Raw genomic sequence first — 20017 nt, 5'->3', positions numbered from 1 at the left:
AAGTGGTGTATTAAAGAGAGAGCATAGTCCTCATGGCAGTGAGAAGATTCATAGGAGAAGTCCTCATAGTTATGGTGAAGGCAAAAGAAAAACAGAGATGAACGTGACAATGAGGACAAGGCATATTAGTACGATGGTAGAAAACAAGAGTTCAGAGAACTAGAGAGAATTTACAATGATAGGTTGAGTGAGGAGAAGAAGCTCACAAAGAGAAATGAAAGAGACTAATGGGAGCCCCAAATAGCTCTACGGGACAGCAAAGTGAGATTGGTTCTAAATGATGTGAAGAATTGTAGATGGAAGCCCAACGAAGTATATTGCGACAAGCTTATTTTTGCAACCTAGATTTTTTGGCAAAATCATCGATCGAAAACCTTTACTACTCCTTTAATCAATCTATTTTTCCCATCCGACAGGACCATGAGGCAAACAATGTTTTTACATCTCGGATGATAACCAAATTGTCTTGCACCAGCCGCATAATCTAGCATTTTAGAAACGACATCCATACTCACAAAAAAAAGAGATACGGGAAAAGAAAATAAGCTTGTCGCAACCCTCTTGAACATCTCAAACTTTAATTTAAAGGATCAAAAAGTTAACATGGTTTTATACAGGGACGTTGCAGATTATTTAAGGGGTTAAAGGTAAGGAATGGCTTGATGAATCGTTTCGTTGAAGAATTAAAATAATAGAGACTAATAATAATAACTAGATAGTTAAATCACCGAAAAATGTTTGCGTAAATTTTACTGTAATTTGTTAATTATAAAATAATAATATAAATTTTATTTGATTTATTCTATATATTTTATAATCTTTAACATTTAATTAACTTTGTTTCATACTTTGGTTTCAACCCGTCTTTGGTACATGATACAATGTTCAAATCCATGAATTATATAAATTTGGTAAAATCCAGAAAACATAACAAAACCCATAATGAAACGACCGTGTTTAGAAATCTCGATTTAACTTTTTGATATATTATTTTTTAGTTGTATATACTATATTGAATAAAATACAACATTTTTGGTTTCTTAGATTTTAATAAGATGTCACTCGGTCGATATACGGTGCGAAAAAATATTTAATAAATTAGATATCATATTTGATATTTTTAAAATAGAAGCAATGTTGTATCATAGTTTTAAAATATATCTGTTATTATTAAATGATTTAAGAATGCAAATATTTAATCTTAGTTTTGTAAATAAAATTAAGTTTTATAAATATTCTAAATAGTTTGTTACTGTTTTCTAAGATTTCTGAAACAATAAATGAATTTTTTAATGATTTCATTAAATAATTTCAAAAATATTATTTTTTATTTTATAAATGAAGAAAAAATTATTTTGTAAGTTATTATATTAATTAAAATACAATGACATTTTTGTAATATGTCACATGATAGTAGGGTTAAATTTTAACAACATTACTTTAATAAATATATAGAGATAAGCTGCTTTTTTAAGAACTTTTTTTAACTGTAATAAAAGATTACAAATGTGTCAAATGAACATACAAATGAAACTCCACATACCATACAACCAAAACTTAAAAAATAATCGAAAAAGAAAAATTTCATGTTTCTTTCTTTTAAAGTAAGCTTTAACACTAACAAATTTATTAATCTATTATTCTTTTTGGTTGTTTTCGTCTTCACTCTAATTTAATCTTTTTAATGAAACTCCGATATGATTTCTGAAAATCAAAGAGTTGTCGGTCACTTGTTGACAATTGTTTTATTTATCTAAAAATAAATGTTTTGTTATATCAAAAAAATAAAACTAAATATTTATTGAATACTTTTTTAGAACAATTTTACTAACTAATAATAATCAATTCTATCACACAACCAACAGTTCCACAACATCATCCACCATGAAAAATAATCCAACTAATTAAATTCTCTAAACCGATTGAAACAATCCATTATCCCCTCCTAGAACCGTAAGGATTCTGATACCAAACTCAAACGATCCGACCTATTTTTTGAAAATATAATAGGAAATATTTCATCCTAACACACTTTCACACATTTAATTGCCCAATAACACACTTTTTGTCAACAATACACTTTTTCCTTACTTTTACACTGTTCACTTTATTTCTATACAATTTTACCCCTCAGCTCCTTCAAACCAAATTATACTTTCTAACTACAATTGATAGAGCAAAATCTCTTCTAGTTACCAAATTCACGCTCTCCTCTCTCTCTTTCATCGCTCTCCTCTCTCTTTCATCGCTCTTCTCTATCTCAATTTCTCTGCAATTTATTGTTTACTACTTTGGGGAACTATGGTTTACTATTTCAAAGAAGAGCATTTACCAATCTAACACCTTTGATTTTTTACTGTGGAGAACAATGTTTTTAATTACACAATTCTGGGTCATTTCCAACTTATGGCTGCGATGCGAAGAACAACGGTTGTCCCGAAGCTTGGTTTCATCTTTGAATCGTCTAATTGGGTTTTCTCTCTCGTCTTTTTCATCATCTAGTGGTACAATTGCTAATTTTGAATTTTCCTCCCCCATCTTCCTCTTCTTTGATGTACCTTCCTTTCCTGAGCATTTTTTCTTTGTTTCTTGAGCGTTACAAGATATTTTCTCTGATTTAAGCTAGATTTGGTAATTGAATCTTAGATTTAAGCTAGATTTGGTAATTATTATTTGGTATTTGTGTTAGCCGTCAAAATTAGAGTTCTTTTTAGTTTATTTGTTTCTATCAAAATTAGAAATTTACTCCAAGAATTAATTAAATGGATTTGAGATTGAATCTGGTTGATAAACACTATAGTAGATTTATCTGTAATATTTTATTGCTTATGTGAATGAGTTTGTGCTTAATCTGAAACGTGTAGATGCCGAGAAAAAATGTCGTTGGTTGCTTGAAGCTGAGAAGAAGAAAGGATGTGATCTTGTTCAACAAGCACATTTAACCAAAATTGGGGTTATATGACCACGTGGTCAGAGTTTTGTGGATGTACTTGGATGATTTGAAGTTAAAAACGTTTGTGTTGGAGTTTCAATGTATGGACTTACAAGATTGTTGTGTTAAATCGGTATATATAGTGGATTATATGCTCATGTGGTATGCGTATATATGGTGGATTATATGCTTCTGTGGATGCATTTTTGTGGATATGTTTTTGTGGATATATTTTTGTAGATGTGCTTATGTGGATAAATGGTATGAATGAGAATGTGAATCTAGTGGTTGAATGGATACAAACTAATGGATATGAGCGAATGGATGGTCAAAAGAATAAATGTCAAACTAAGGTTTTTGTAATAAACATTCTGGTAGATTTATGTAGACAAGAAGAATGAAAAAATTACAATCGAAATTCAAGACTGAGATCCTCATGACCAATGTAAAGTACTAGAACTAGTTAACTTTTGATCTTTTATAGCTAGCCGTATAACTTTGTGATCTTTAAAAGGTTAATGTATCCACATCATCATTTTTTTTTCTTGTGGCTGTGTATAAAGACCATCAATTTTTTAAAACACAATTTTTTATGTCCACGCAATAACTATTATATGGTCAGATCCTTGTGGAATCAAGCAAGCTCAAAATTTGATGTCCACGAAACAATGATAATATGGTTTTGTAAATCTTCTGTCCAAAGTTTAAGGTCAAAATTTTCCAACTTTATGGTTGTCAGTTGTCGTACTAATTCATTGTTTTTTTTGGACATTTTGATCATATATATCCATGTGGTCACAGTTTCTAGGATATGCTTGGATGTTCGTTACAAAGTTTTGAGAAAAAAATTGAAACAAAAGTATTTTGATGTAAACAATAATAAAATGTAGTTTGTTTGTTCAAGTTATAATATGGTTTCTACCAAAAAATTCTTAAGTTTTAGCTAAGTTTTGTTAATTTATGTCAAATTAAGTTTAGGGTTTAAGGTTTATGGTTTAGAGTTAAGGTTTTAGATTTTAGGATTTAGGGTTAAGGGTTTAAGGTTTACGGTTTAGAGTTAAGGGTTTAGAATTTAAGGTTTAGGGTTTAGGTTTAAGGGTTTAGGGGTTAAGGTTTAGGGGTTAGGGTTTAGGGCAATGTGTTGGCTTTGTGTGTTCCTCGACAAGCTCTGCTTTTGATCCACATTGCCTAGCTTCTGCTTCTTGGTCAGTATTTTATTGTCGCCTCCACATTTGTTCTTGCTATGATTTTCATTGTATACCTTCTTATTTTTTATGTCAAGTCTTACTCTATGTCATGTGTGCATCACGTCACTGATCCACATCATTTGGATGATGGAAGAGGTAGAAGAGTGGAAAATAGGTGTGATGGTAGAATAGTGGACTGTATTTTTGGTAGCAATATACCAAAAACAATGGTTTTGTTAAACATTCTTGTGTCCATTTAATAGCGAACAAATGGTCAACCAATTATGGACAGTTCACGATCTCCATTAGTAGTTTTCTCATCTTACGCTTTATTTTCTCACATTCATATCTGAACTGAGAACAAATGTCATCTCTCACCCCATGTGTCTCTCTATATATATGTACTTCGTTTGTAGCTTTACGTTTGTTTTATTTAAAATTACACATAATGCCATTAAAGTAAATAAGCTTGGTTTTGTTTTTCTAACGAAAAGAAGATAAGTTATATTGAAAACAATATGATTTACAGCATAATATGGATGGTTATGTGTCTATAAAGTGGTATAGAAGGATATATGAACCTAATTTAATGGATATGGATGAGTGGATAGGTTTTATGTGGATGGTCATATACTTGTATGAATAAACATGGATTGTTTTATGTGGATGGTTGTATGACTGAACATACTCGTTTCTCTTATGATCCAATAGTTTAAATAATTTGTTTTCACATCGTCTATTCATGTATTTGATATTGCAGATTCTCTCACACTCCCACATTTAGTTGTGTTTTGCAGAGCAAAGAGGAGTAAAAATTGTTGTGAAATATATTTGTCGTGTGTTTGTATTTAGATACATTACTAGACATTACTAAAAACTGTTATTGCTGATTTTTCTTCTATGATTTATAAGCATAATAACTAAGTGCACATAATACATGTGGATTCGAAACAAAACGCTTATAGACTAATTGGATTTTTTTTTTTTTTGGTTATAGATTTGAAACATAGGGGAATTAGTTGTTGATGCCACAAATAAACTGACCATATGGTCATTGTCCCATGGACAATAATTTTCAGATTTTTTCATTTGTGTTTTTTTTGCCTGGTATGATCAAAAGAAAAATCTATTTGCATATCATCAGCCATGATAAATCATCAATTCATCAGCCAAATACAAAGCATGTCCATACATTCATATTCATGACTTCTCATCACAAACTATACCATCTTTTTCACATATATTCACGAGGGCATGAACAAATGAAAACCCACAATCAGTGCATCTTAATACAAAACATATCCAACAACGTCATCGTCTTCCTCAACGACTTGACTATGTGATCCGATGACATCGAACCTCTGCCCAAGCAACTGAAACGGAGCAGGAGGCATAGGATTTGAAGATGGACATAAACTAGAATCATTTTGAAGCATGATTGATTCATCAACATATGTGATTTTCAGAGATAGCGGGAACGCGTGGAAGCTACCGAATTTGTAAGGAGATATCTGATTGAGCAGTACGAAACATAACCAAAATCTAGGAGATCCCAAACAAATCGAAAAAGAGAACAATGAGAATCGAGAATTGTTTACTTGTACCCATTAAAAAAAAGAGAAGTAGCAACAAAGTGTGACTCAATTTTGTCTGACATGAACACACACAGAAAAATAAAATAAAAATGACGGCCAGAGGAGATTGCCGGAACCGAAGCAGACGCTATTCGTTATTGGGTTCTCCAAGTATAATAAAATCAGATTTTGCACACAAAAAAAAAACATCTTCTAATTTTGCAAAGAAAAAACAAAAAAGAGAAAGAAAGGAAGACAAATTGACGGCAAATTGTTCATTCTCTCTCTTTACAACCAATCCAAAATTTAATTATAAACCTTCAGATCTTAACTACAAATTAAAATCGGACGGTCCAGCTTATAACTAGTTTGTCTTTCTTTAGTTACAAATTCAAGGGCAAAATTGGCTAGAAATTAACATGAACAGTAAAAAGTAGCCTAGAAAGTGTGATGTGGATGGAATGTGTGTTAAAATGTAAAGAGTTTTACAAAAGTGTGTCTAGGTGCAATTCTTCCAATATAATATGTTAATATAGCATCCTATCATACTTAATTATACCAACCATATAAACATCATTAAACAACCATAATACCAATAATAAACCAACATTCAATAACATGTACAACGAAAACATATAACATAACCATCTCCAATGAATTATCAATCTGATATCATTCCTAATCATTCTATCCAACAATCTAGCATACTTCTATACAAGGTTCCAACATTAATAACATAACCAAGACCAACAACACATAATTGAGACCCTAGATCATCATTCTCCTCATTGCCATGATTCCACGTCTCACAAACCTGCACCACAAACAACAATTAAGATGCGTAAGTATTATCACAAATACTTAATAAAAAAATCCTCCAATCTATTAGGCTATATGATATGCTCAAATTTAACCCTGAGCTACTCTCTCAAATTAAGAGATCAATTGTAGTACTAAGGGATAGTATCCACAAGGACTCTAGATCACACAATAGATTATAGAGTTTTATGAATTACGCTAAACAAGATAATTTGAATTAAAAAGGCAATGCAAAATATTAAATTAAACTGTTGTGAAATCAGAAAATCAAAAGGTTAAGCCTAGGGAATTTCTCAGGAATTTATGAAATATTAAATCAATCAATAAATTAGGATTCAAACAATTAAGATCAGATCTAGAACTCTAAACTCTTTTGTAAAATAAATCAGTTCTCACTGCAAATATTATCTAAATTTAAAACCAGAAAATCTAAATCTCTTTGCAAAATTCTAGGTAATAAATCAGCTTTAAAAACAAGTTTAGATTGTTCACAAAATCACTAAATTAAATCTCTTTCCAGAAAGTAATTTTGTTCATCAAAAGGTTTTATCAGGAAAATCAATTATATTCTCAGATCAATTTAATTTCCTAGGTATTAATTCTAGGTGATCAATCAAGAATTAATATGAAGAACAACCTAAGATGAAGATTAGAAAGATAAAGAATCCTAAAAATAACAGATCTAATAAATCATAAAAACCCTATAAAAAACCTTGAACCTAACAAGAGATCTACTCAGACATAATTGCAAGAACACAAATCATGAATAAAATAGATAGCATTAAGAAGATTAAAAGAAGTAGAAAAGGAGTTATGAACTTCTCTGGAAGGAGTCTTAATTCTTCTCTCCAAAAACTCTCTAAATCTCTCAGGGATTTCTCTCTCAAAAGGTTGCAGGAAAAATAAAGCTTAGGTCTAAACAATGACCATCAAAATCCTATATATATATATTCCTAAAACACAAATGGGGACTAATGATGCAAATATGAAAAACTTTGGGACAGTTTTGTAAATCTTCAAAACTTTTGAGAAAACTTCCGATTCTTCTGCTGGATGATGCATCGATCGACACATATGAAGCATCGACCGATGCCTTCTCTTGAACTGGTCTCCCAACTTCACCGCTTCAGCCTCAATGCTTGATTAAGCTCCAAATCTTCCTATTTAGCTCCATTATGCTCTCATCTATAATAAATCCTATAAAGACTCAAAAGACTCTAAAAATACCAAAAAGACTCTATAAATAATACTTATATCAAGGCTAAAAACACCTAAAAACCATGATATATCAACTCCCCCAGACTTAGCCTTTGCTTGCCCTCAAGCAAAACATAAACTTAGACCAGTGAAAGAGGTTTGAAAATGTAGAAACTCGTTTTCTTTTTAAAGTGATGCCATGATCATCCAAATCGAACCACCATGTACTTCTCCGTTGACTTTCATAGCATCCCAAATTCAAACCAAATTCTACTACTTCCTCCATTAAGCCTTCATCTGGGGGTCTGATCAATTTGATCAATGTCAAGAACCTTCTAGACTCATTTCCGTACAATACCATAACAAGCAAGATAATAAATTTTACCAAATGTGGTACCCTTTCTATCCCCCAGACTTATTCTATTTAATCTTCCTTTGAGCTTTGCTTTGCTGTTTTTTTTTTTTTTTTTTTTCTCAAAGTTGTAGGCGAATAATGGGGTCATCGGTAATTTACCTACCCCTCGCTTCCAAACTTTGTGTGATCATTTGACAAAAAAGTAAAATAAAGAGGTCACAGGTAATTTACTTACCTCTCTAAACTGATCAAAATCATATCATCTTTTTTTGTTTTTTTTAAACAAAGCTCTCAGAAAAAATGTTTCAAACTTTAAATCAGGGAGAGGAGTACCATTCTTTTTTTTTTTGAAATCTTACTTGTCAGGTATGAACAAAGAGTCAAGCTCTATGAACATTAATCTCCTTGATGAGGTAAAAAGAAAAGCACAGAAATTACCTCATGATTTTATGGATTCTGTTGGAAATTCGGATGTCACTGGTTTACTGGTCAGCCATTGGATTTTTCATTAGTCGGATTTGTGGATTCAATCTGCAGCATTAATCAACCAAGGCAGTACACTAAAAAAGAAAAATCATAGTTCCCAACAAAAATTTGACTCAATAAAACATTTTTTTTTTCAAAAACAAAAACGTAGTTAGTAACTGCCTCCCCCAGACTTAAACAACACTGTCCCCAGTGTTATCAAGTAAGAGATTGGCGAAGAAAAATAAACAAAAACGAATAAGTATTGAAATTGTGATCAAAATCGTGTTACCAAACCGGATGATCTGTGTCGACCGATGCTAATGGTGTGTCGGTCGATGCACTCTGCATATGCAGAGAGTTCGAACATTACTCCTGAGTTAGCTGCAATTAATTTTGTGTTTTTCTTGTTCCTTGGATGTTAGCACTGCTAAGAAGCACTCAAACACAAGATTAAACGCAACATGATAGATAGAAGTTCATAATTCAATACAAATTCAAACTGACTCAAAACAAGAATAAAAATGACTCAAAGTAGAAAAGAAAAACCTATGAGTGGGTTGCCTCCCACTAAGCGTTTGTTTTCAGTCATTAGCCTGACTGTGTCGGATCTCAGGCATCCGGTGGATCGGAACATGACAATGAATGCTTCCGAGAGAATGTCCTCTTCATCCAAGGGGATGTGTAGGCAGTAGGTGCATGAGACTTGCAAAGTATATGAGGAACATGACCAGGTCGGGACTTAGGAATGGGTCGCTTTTTTTAAAGTCCTGCAAAATTATCAACAGAAGAAACAAGCGCTCTACGATAATCTTGTGGCTTGGTTAACTGCAAAACAGTTTTTGTACCTTTGAAATTCTTATTGATGATAGGAGAAGATTTAGGAGACGAAGATGCATATCTTGGCCTTACCTGTGGGTTTTGGACTGTGGAATGGTGAGATTTCAGCTTTACAACTGGTCTAGGATTTGCAGCTAAGGAATCAACTCGAGTATCTTGGGTTTTAGACAAGTCCAGGTCGACTCGTGGAGGTGTATCGATCGATGCAACAGCTGCATCGATCGATGCTAGGCCTGCAACTCGTGTTTCTTCAGAGATTCTGCAACTTTCCTCAGAAATCCGTGTTTCCATTATAAAAACATCATCTACCAGCGACTTGTCATGGATCATAACCTCATCATGGTCTCGAGTACTGATTAGATGATCTCCACTCCAATCTTCAAGCTTAACAGCTTGCTTACTTACTTTCTCAACAGTCTCCATCTCTTTGACATACCCAGCAGTAATGTCTTCATGAAGCTCTATGATCGGATTGTCATCAGAAACAATTTCCACAGAAAATGTCTGACCATCAATAGTGGGAACCCTTCTTAGCTTGTCCATCTCAAAGTTCATAACCAAATCTTCTACATTCAAGGTTATGTGTCCCTTCTTAACATCAATGATGGCACCAGCTGTAGTCAAGAAAGAGCGTCCTAAGATGTGAGGATCATTAGGCTCTTGGTCATATTTCAGCACCACAAAGTCAGTGGGAATCATGCAACCTCCAATCTTGATTGGAATATCCTCTAATATACCTTCAGGAATCCTTCTGGACCGATCAACTAAGATAACAGAGATCTTAGTTGGCTTGAAATCTGTCATTCCAAGTCTCACAACAACATAATGGGGCATCAGGTTAATACTAGAGCCAAGATCACAAAGTGAATGAGCAAACCTTCCTGTGGAGATAGAGCAATCAAGTACAAAGCTTCCAGGATCTGGTAACTTCTCAGCAGTCCTGCACTGAATTACTGCACTCACTTCCTTAGAACCAACCACTTGCTGCTTCTTATCCTTCTTCCTCTGTGGAGGCTGCTTCAACAGAATTGAGCTGACATCCTTGGTTAGCAAAGCTCCTTCCTCAGGACTAAAACCATTGTTGACCATCCGCTTCACATACCGCTTAATCCCAGGAGAAAACTTGACATCATCAATCAAAGGCATCTCAATCATTACCTTGTGCATCATAGCTTTGCATCTAGCTTCTTCAATCTCCTGTTTGGATCTCCTAGGCTTAGGAAAAGGAACCTTAGGCTTACAGGCTTTTTCTGAATCATATGGTGGAACTTGAAGAGAAATCGGAGCTGTCGGTGGGGGGTGTCGATCGACAATGGTGGTGCATCGATCGACGCTAGATGGTAGTTGCATCGATCGATGTTGGTGTGTATCGGCCGATGATGGTTCTACTTTCGTTGTATCATGTTTTTCTCCTTCATTCACCAGAATTGCATTGCAAGCATGCCTTGGATCCGTCTCCGTTCTTCGAGAAAGAAGTTCGTCTTGTCTTTTAACAGACCCAACAGTCTGAATTACTTGACTTTTCAGCTTCTTGACATGAGTGTTTAATGCATCAAACTTCCCAGTCAGCTCAGTGTAAACAGAATCAATCTTTCCATTGAAGTCTACTGTTAACTTCTGTTGACCTTGAAGAATCTGCTCAATCATTGATTCCATCTTGCTCTCTGAATTGGGTGGAGGAAAGGGTTGGTAAGAAGAAGATCCATAGGTTCTAGTGAAGTTTCTGTTTGGATTTCCTGAGAATGAATTCTTCTGACCAAATCTTTGATTTGATACCCAGCTCCATATACATAGTTGACATCTTCTGTAATCTCTGGCTTTGGTTGAAAAGTCTCAACATCTTCAGCAAAATGGACAGACTAATTTCCCACAAGAAGATTGTGCACTATATCCAACTTAGCATTCACCGCAACAAACTGATTTGAACCATTGCCTTCATGTGCTCTTTTCCGCTCTAAGTCTGCATTCTTGGTACTGTTGCTTGATGCTAGCCTATCTATCAACTTTTCAGCCTCATCTGGGTACTTTGTCTTAAAGTTCCCATCATTAGCAGCATCCAAAGCCATCTGATACCTCCAGTCAATCTCGCTGAAGAAGATACTAATCAACTAAACCTCTGAGAACCCATGATGCGGACAGTCTCTCTGATATGCCTTGAACCTCACCCAATCAGCTTTGTAAGATTCAGCAGGTACTTGTCTAAAGATGGAGAGCTTAATCCTCAGTTCATCAGACATTGCATCATCATAAAAGTAGTTCAAGAATTCCACCTTGATGTCATGCCAGGTTGTCAGAGATCCCGATTTGAGTTGCCTTAGCCAATGAGAAGCTTCTCCAGCAAGAGAGTAGGGGAAAAGCTTGCAGTAGAGATAGTCCTCTGTGACTCCATTAGCCTTGATGCTTGTGACTATATCCTCAAAGTGTTCAATGTGGTCTAAAGGCTTCTCATGCGGCAAGTTCTGGAATGGCCTTTGTCCAACAAGAGCGAAGTAGGCAGGCTTCAGCTCAAAATCATTCCTTGGGAAGGGAGGAGGGACAATTGCGGAGCGGTTCTCATAGAACAAATCTGGTCTGTTGAAGTCCGCAAGAGTCTTGACAAGCTCTCCATTGTTATCCCGTCTAGGCTGAAGGTTCTGCTAGTTGTTACCATCCAAATCCACACCATTCGCACCGTTTCTGGCATTGCGTCGATCGACGCCAACGTTGCGTCGGTCGATGCCTTCTTGGTTTCGTCGATCGATGTCATCGTTGCGTCGCTCGACGCTACGTGCATCATCCTCAACCATGACGAGTTCTTCCTGAATAACTCGTCCTTCAGCATCAAGTTTCTGGCCTTGCTCGTTGTACACATGACCCTCTCGATCTCTTAAAACTCCAGCCTCATCAGGTCTCAATATGATTGTATTGGCCATCTTCGCTGACTTGCCTGCTTTTGTGTTATCACGCTCTAGTTGTCCTAACTCTTGGTTTGTAAGCTTAACAACTGGACCAGTAGGATTTTTCCTGGTGCTAGGCTTAGGCATGTACCTGAAACAAACAAGAGAAAAGAAACAAAAGCGTGTGAGTAAAATAGAAAAATAAAAATCTAGACAAAATCAAAGACTTTAATCTAATGGTGAATCAAAAAAGTCCCCGACAACGACGCCAAAATTTGATATTCTCAAATTTAACCCTGAGCTACTCTCTCAAATTAAGAGATCAATTGTAGTACTTAGAGATCATATCCACAAGGACTCTAGATCACACAATAGATTATAGAGTTTTATGAATTACGCTAAACAAGATAATTTGAATTAAAAAGGCAATGCGAAATATTAAATTAAACTGTTGTGAAATCAGAAAATCAAAAGGTTAAGCCTAGAGAATTTCTCAGGAATTTATGAAATATTAAATCAATCAATAAATTAGGATTCAAACAATTAAGATCAGATCTAGAACTATAAACTCTTTTGTAAAATAAATCAGTTCTCAATGCAAATATTATCTAAATTTAAAACCAGAAAATCCAAATCTCTTTGCAAAATTCTAGGTAATAAATCAGCTTTAAAACAAGTTTAGATTGTTCACAAAATCACTAAATCAAATCTCTTTGCAGAAAGTAATTTTGCTCATCAAAAGGTTTTATCAGGAAAATCAATTATATTCTCATATCAATTTATTTTCCTAGGTATTAATTCTAGGTGATCAATCAAGCATTAATATGAAGAACAACCTAAGATGAAGATCTAGAAAGATAAAGAATCCTAAAAATAACAGATCTAATAAATCATAAAAACCCTATGAAAAACCTTGAACCTAACAAGAGATCTACTCAGACATAATTGCAAGAACACAAATCATGAATAAAATAGATAGCATTAAGAAGATTAAAAGAAGTAGAAAAGGAGTTATGAATCTTCTCTGGAAGGAATCTTGATTCTTCTCTCCAAAAACTCTCTAAATCTCTCAGGGATTTCTCTCTCAAAAGGTTGCAGGAAAAATAAAACTTAGGTCTAAACAATGACCATAAGAATCCTATATATATATTCCTAAAACACGAATGGAGACTAATGTTGCAAATATGGAAAACTTTGAGGCAGTTTTGTAAATCTTCGAAACTTGTGAGAAAACTTCCGATTCTTCTGTTGGATGATGCATCGATCGACACATATGAAGCATCGACCGATTCCTTCTCTTGAACTGGTCTCCCAACTTCACCGCTTCAGCCTCAATGCTTGATTAAGCTCCAAATCTTCCTATTTAGCTCCATTATGCTCTCATCTATAATAAATCCTATAAAGACTCAAAAGACTCTAAAAATACCAAAAAAACTCTATAAATAAAACTTATATCATGGCTAAAAACACCTAAAAACCATGATATATCACTATATACACAAGTAAAAAGACAAGCAGAAGCAATTCACAATTTAAACTTTTATATATTGCCAGATAAGATCTTAAATCAGATCAATGGTGTTTGTATATGTAAACTTTTTATGATATAGTCTAATGTTTGAGATAGCTCAAGAAACTATTTCTATGAATATCAACATTTAATATAACTTTTGAAAGTTACCTAGATACTTAGACCTTCTCCAACGACGAGAAACGTTGATGATTACTCAAAAAAAGATTTTTATACAAGAATTTTTTTTTCGAATAAATTCATTAATAAATTAGTGACACCTGTCACTTTTTTTCTTCCGTTACTCAACAAAGAAACGCATCTCCTTTTTTCCTCTTCTTTCTCTTCATTGTATTATTTTTTTAATAAAAGCATTTCATATAGGTACGACCGCTGGAGAAGTTTTTACGGTAATCATGTTATGCTTTTAGTGTTCTTTTTCTCTCCACATATATGAAGTTCTTGGAATATTTATCCAAAATACACTAATTAAAAATGATAATTTAATCAGATATAAAATTAAATAATAAAAAGACTTAACCAAATAATTTTAAAATGATTATTCAAAATATAATAATAAAAAATTAATTTTGCGGTGTACTACAGATTCAAACTTAGTTACAAGGTAAACCACCTATTTAATACGAGACACCACCAAGTAAGAAGCGTTAGCTCTTGCCTCGGATATAATATTTTTGAAGTTGTGGCCATCGGGTGTTGGAGATGGATCGAACTTGTTGGTCGTCGTAGTTTTTCAAAGCTAAATTGATATACCAACTAGTTCTGATTAATTCTAATTAGCCAAACAGTAACCACACATAATATATCATAATCAAATCTTGTAGTTATAATCTCTCATATATCACGTTTTGTAACACAACATATATGTTCACTTTTATTATTATTTTTCTTTCGTGGCCAAAATAATTTGAAAACAAAAGAAAAATAGCTCCTGACTTCAATGTATGATTTTTACCCTTTTATGGGTTTATGTCTCCGACCTGTTTTCAAAAAAAGTCCAAAGGTGACCGTTTGAAATTCGAATTTTCTAATTTTTAATATTTTTCCTCAGCCGTTTGAAATTCGAATTCAAAAAGTAAACCAAACCGATTCTCGTTTTTGACTGTCACACAATCTCTCCTTATGAAAAAATCTAAACGCCACGAGCACCATTTTACTCTTACGTGTCAAAATATAACAGGTCAGTGACGTATCCTAAAATAACAGACGTAAACCTTTAAAACTTGTGCACGCTCCGAGACAAATCTAAACTTCAAAATCAACGGTGAGGATCGTTTCTTCAAAAAAATTTCAAAAAGCCTCTTTGGGGTCTTTTAAAGTCTCTTCTTCTTCTCTCTTCACTTGGCCATTAAAACCACTCGACGTTTCCTTCCTTATTCGAAGATTCTCATAGAGAGAGAGAGATTTTTTTTTTTTTTTCTTCTACCTTTCAAAAAAAAAAAAAAAAATGTCAAACGTTCATCAGAATCGACGATCTTCGTTCGCATCGTCGACGAAATCTTCAATGGCGAAACGTCGAGCAGCACCACCACCATCATCTTCTTCATCTGAGAATTCAGTGAAACCTGTGATGACGAAGAAACGAGCACCGTTGAGTAACATCACTAATCAAAAAAACTCCTCCCGATTCCCTAATTCATCTTCTGATTCGGTTAGTTCCTTCACAAAATCTTTGTTTTATTTGAAGAATCGTTTACTGTTTAATGTGTTATGGATTCAATTACAATTTTGTTTGTTTAGAAGATTCATTAGTTGTTTGATTGAATCAGTGAGATTGTTTACTGAATTCAATTTTGTTGTTGTTGTTGTTGTTGTATAGGTACATTGTTCGAACAAGTCTGCGAAATTGAAGTTGGCACCAACAACACAACCTGTTTGTGTAAATGCGAGTGTTAATAATGTTATTATACCAATGCAACAAAGTGTTAAGCCAAGCAAAGTTGCTTATGAGCAAAGCCATTGTGGTGTTAAAGTGTCTTCTTCTTCTTCTTCTTCTTCGTCTTCATCACCTAGCAAATCTGATATTTCAATGGACGATACGATGTCTATATGTGATTCATACAAGAGTCCTCAAGTTGAGTATATTGATAACAAAGAAGTCTCTGCTGTTGTTTCTATTGAAAGGAAAGCTTTGAGTAATCTTTACATATCTCCGAGTTCTGAGACTTTGGGTATGTAAACTGTAATGACTTTAAGTTAATGATAGATTCTCTTGTTTATTAGATTTTGTTCTTTATATTGATTTTGAATTTGAATTTTTGCAGGTAACTATTGCAGTAGAGATGTGTTGTCTGATATGAAACTGGACAAGAGTCAGATTGTTGACATTGACAGTAACACTGAGGATCCACAGTTGTGTGCAACGTTTGCTTGTGACATTTATAAGCATCTTCGTGCATCTGAGGTGATAACTTGAACCACACAATGTGAGGTTTTTGGATTTGTGTGTTGCTATATGGTTTCTGAATCTTTAGTTTGTTTTTTCTCTATATGGTTTAGGCTAAGAAGCGGCCTGCGGTTGATTTCATGGAGAAAGTTCAGAAAGATGTGAATTCCAGTATGCGTGGTATCCTAGTTGATTGGCTTGTTGAGGTGAATTATTTAGTTAGTAACGTTTTGAAAACGTGATGGCTTTGGTCACTCTTTCCGATGTATTAATTTTTGTGGGTTTTCTTGTAGGTGTCAGAAGAGTATAGGCTTGTACCTGAGACGTTGTATTTGACAGTGAACTACATAGATAGGTATCTTTCAGGGAATGTGATTTGTAGGCAGAAGCTTCAGTTGCTTGGTGTGGCATGTATGATGATTGCAGCAAAATATGAAGAGATCTGTGCACCACAAGTTGAGGAGTTCTGTTACATCACTGACAATACATATCTCAAGGATGAGGTTTGTTTGTGTTTTTTTTTCAAACGAATTTGATAAGTGAGGTCAAGGTTTCACTAGTAAGAAGATACTGATTTTGATTGTGTTTCTTTTTGGCTTTGCAGGTTCTTGATATGGAATCCGATGTTCTGAATTACTTGAAGTTTGAAATGACAGCACCAACAACCAAATGCTTTCTAAGGTTAGTAAGATGATTGCATTTACGAAACAGATCATACAATTGTGTACTAAACACCAAACTTGATATTCAGACGCTTTGTTCGAGCTGCTCATGGTGTTCATGAAACTCCATCGATGCAACTAGAATGTATGGCCAGCTACATTGCGGAATTATCGCTTCTGGAGTACACAATGCTCTCTCATTCCCCTTCACTCGTTGCTGCTTCTTCCATTTTCTTGGCCAAGTACATTCTAGAGCCAACAATAAGACCATGGGTATGTTTTTTAAACAGACTTTAAACTCTATTTTTTACTCTTTAAAAGGATCATGTTAGTAAAATGAGTTTGTTGTTGGATCAGAATCCGACATTGCAACACTATACGCAATATAAAGCCTTGGAGTTGAGAGGATGTGTGAAAGATCTTCAACGATTGTGTAGTACTGCTCACGGCTCTACTCTACCTGCTGTGAGAGAGAAGTACAGCCAACACAAAGTAAGTTTGATTGATAAGAAGAATCAAGAAATGATGTGGCTGCTTAGTTGTTTTTATGTCTAATAACGATTGTGGTTGTGTTTTTTTGTTTTTTTTTTTGCAGTACAAGTTTGTGGCAAAGAAGTTCTGTCCATCCGTAATCCCACAAGAGTTCTTCAACAACAGCTAAATCCTCACAAGTTTAAATTTTATTTCCAATGTTGCGTTGGATGGTTTTTGTATATGATTTTTGCTGTTGTTGGGCCTTTTATAAAAGTAGATGTCTACGATTTCACTTCACTCGACTAATGTTCTTATGCTGATTAGTTATATCTTGCTCTTTATAAAGTGAAGGATGATGATGATGCTTACCTTTTTTTTTTTTTTTTTTTTTTTTTGGACACAATGATGATGCTACCTAAGATGAGAAATAAATTAGTTGATAAAATTATGTGAGTTGATGGGTAAAAAAGTGGGAAAGTTATCTATCAAATGCAAATTCAAACGTGAAATGCATTTTTCTTCGATATATTTTATGATTAATCGATGAATTAGCACAATTGTGGTTCATAATTATTAGGTAACTGCAACTATGTAGACAAAAAAGAGGTGTAGTATTGTTGTGTTTGTTAAGATTTACAAAAAACGTGTTGACAAAAAAAAAATCACCATTATCCATTTTTTGTAGACTTAGCATTATTCTATTTTCAAATAGATTAATATATTATAATCTTAACTTTGTTAATTTATAATTTTAGTAATTAAAAGTTTGTAATTTTCCAAAATACTGAATAAAGATTGTCGGTCATATTGAACAACTAGAACACAAATATTTAACTACATAATAAGATTCAACATTGACATGAGGAAATTTCTTGGCTTAGGGTCTCTTAATATTTTAACTATCCGTAAGATATTTATGCTTGAAAAAGATAGTCAGCTACTTCAAGTATCACAGAATGCATGCCTACACATGCGAACTACGGTAAAGGACATCCAGCTACATGACCTATATATAATACATGGCCATATGTCTGAAGTTTAAGAAGTTATGTGCGGAACACCATACACATCAAATGTCGACAAACCGGACGATTTGCATCGGCGTTGACTCATCATTGATTCATCGGACCCAAATTAAAACCCGATCGGACTTACTAATCAGAACCCGAGACCAAGACCCGGTTGAGTTTATGGGTAATTATCTTATCAGGTCGTGACTCAACCAAAGACAATGGCTCCAATGGTGCATACCAGCAATCCTGTCAATCCAGTGATGACAATGCCTTGACGATACATAGTTGTTTCCATCTCAACATTCTTTAATGACATCTCCAATTGATGCTTCTCCAAATCATCATGAAGCTCCATGATTGTCGATTTTAGTTGACTTATCATCCTATTCTTCTCGTTAATTTCAGCTTGAGCTTCAACCAACACTTGTCTGGGCCAGCCTTTCACCTCTTCTTCATCAACCCACCTAAAGAATTTGCAGTGTACGTTACCACCTTCCTAAATCCACATCAATAAGAGACTGAACTAATCAACAAATCTCACCACCACAACACTGTTAATAACACTTACGATACATACCTTGTACAACTCACACCCAAAGAACTATCGATGTGGATTCCTCGCCGTTTTAGATTTGAAAATCTTAGCCGGTAATCCACAATCACAGACTTTTCGCCCTCCATATCTGCTGCTACTGGCGGATCCCGAGCTTAATTCCATCTTCGAAATGATTAACCCTAAAAACCCTAATCGTCGACTCAAACCTTCGAAAAGATGAACACTAAGAACCCTAATAATGGAGAGCAATCTTTTAAAGACTGTGTTTCGGCTATGTCGAAGAAGAAAAAAATTGATGTTGTGGGTAAGATAATGGGCCTGATATTTTTTTGTTTAATCTCTAGGCCCACGGCCTAATAAGATAATTACCCATAAACTCAACCGGGTCTTAGTCTCGGGTTCTGATTTGTAAGTCCAATCGGGTTTTAATTCGGGTCCGATGAGTCAACGATGAGTCAACACCGACGCAAATCGTCCGGTTTGTCGACATTTGATGTGTATGGTGTTCCGCACATAACTTCTTAAACTTCAGACATGTGGCCATGTATTACATATAGGTCGTGTAGCTGGATGTCATTTACCGTAGTTCGCATGTGTGGCCATGCATTCTGTGATACTTGAGGTAACTGACTATCTTTTTTCCCTTTATTAAGCAATGAGATTTTTTAAATAAGTTGAAATATTTTTTAAAACGATAAATTTGCTTACTTCAAATATGTAAATCTATAGTTGTGTATAATACATTTTATAGATTTAATGAAATGACACTTTTTAGTTGACAAACTAATTTTCTTCATTTTATAATTTTCATTAGTTGTTTAAAAGAAAATTAGTATGATACATACTATAATTTTTTATAAATACTTAGCCACATTACTTTTCTTACCAGTATATTTTTTAAATTGAATGTAGATAGTCTTGGTATATATATATATGTTTGTGTATATTGTAAATTATTAAAAATTAATAGACCGTATTCTATTGTGATCAATGAGAATGAGATTGACCGAGACCGTATTCTATTGTGGACCAAATTTGTGGGATGTAATGGAATTTGGAACTGATCCTAGTTGGATTTTATACTTATATGTCTTTAACTGTGAGTCCTCCTTATCGGAATAAGATTTTTTTTTTCATAACCCACAATACT

At 34.1% G+C, this 20017-nt stretch overlaps 1 protein-coding gene and 1 non-coding gene across 2 annotated transcripts; both read left to right on the top strand.

Moving 5' to 3' along the window:
* Positions 1–11490: 11490 nt before the first annotated feature.
* LOC147928596 (small nucleolar RNA R71) lies at positions 11491–11597 on the top strand. Its single transcript, XR_015581159.1, has one exon. It is a non-coding gene; the product is annotated as a small nucleolar RNA R71 (small nucleolar RNA).
* Positions 11598–15003: 3406 nt separating this feature from the next.
* Positions 15004–17666, top strand: LOC104742159 (cyclin-A1-1). The gene is made up of 9 exons (XM_010463132.2): positions 15004–15427; positions 15596–15947; positions 16041–16180; positions 16276–16368; positions 16456–16665; positions 16767–16843; positions 16914–17097; positions 17182–17316; positions 17420–17666. Exons 1-9 carry the CDS (start codon positions 15224–15226, stop codon positions 17483–17485), a joined length of 1461 nt encoding a protein of 486 aa, XP_010461434.1. The 5' UTR covers positions 15004–15223; the 3' UTR covers positions 17486–17666.
* Positions 17667–20017: the final 2351 nt, after the last annotated feature.

The sequence above is a fragment of the Camelina sativa genome, chromosome 14, assembly GCF_030686135.1.
Source record: "Camelina sativa cultivar CO46 ecotype springtype chromosome 14, ASM3068613v1".
NCBI classification, from domain to species: Eukaryota; Viridiplantae; Streptophyta; class Magnoliopsida; order Brassicales; family Brassicaceae; genus Camelina; species Camelina sativa.
This window is presented reverse-complemented; position numbering and strand designations above follow the sequence as displayed.

Excerpts from the sequence above, each read along its gene's own strand:
- LOC104742159 (XM_010463132.2), top strand. The coding sequence starts at position 15,224 with ATGTCAAACGTTCATCAGAATCGACGATCTTCGTTCGCATCGTCGACG. Across the intron at positions 15,948-16,040 it reads TCCGAGTTCTGAGACTTTGG|GTAACTATTGCAGTAGAGAT; the intron begins GTATGTAAACTG and ends GAATTTTTGCAG. Across the intron at positions 17,317-17,419 it reads AGAAGTACAGCCAACACAAA|TACAAGTTTGTGGCAAAGAA; the intron begins GTAAGTTTGATT and ends TTTTTTTTGCAG.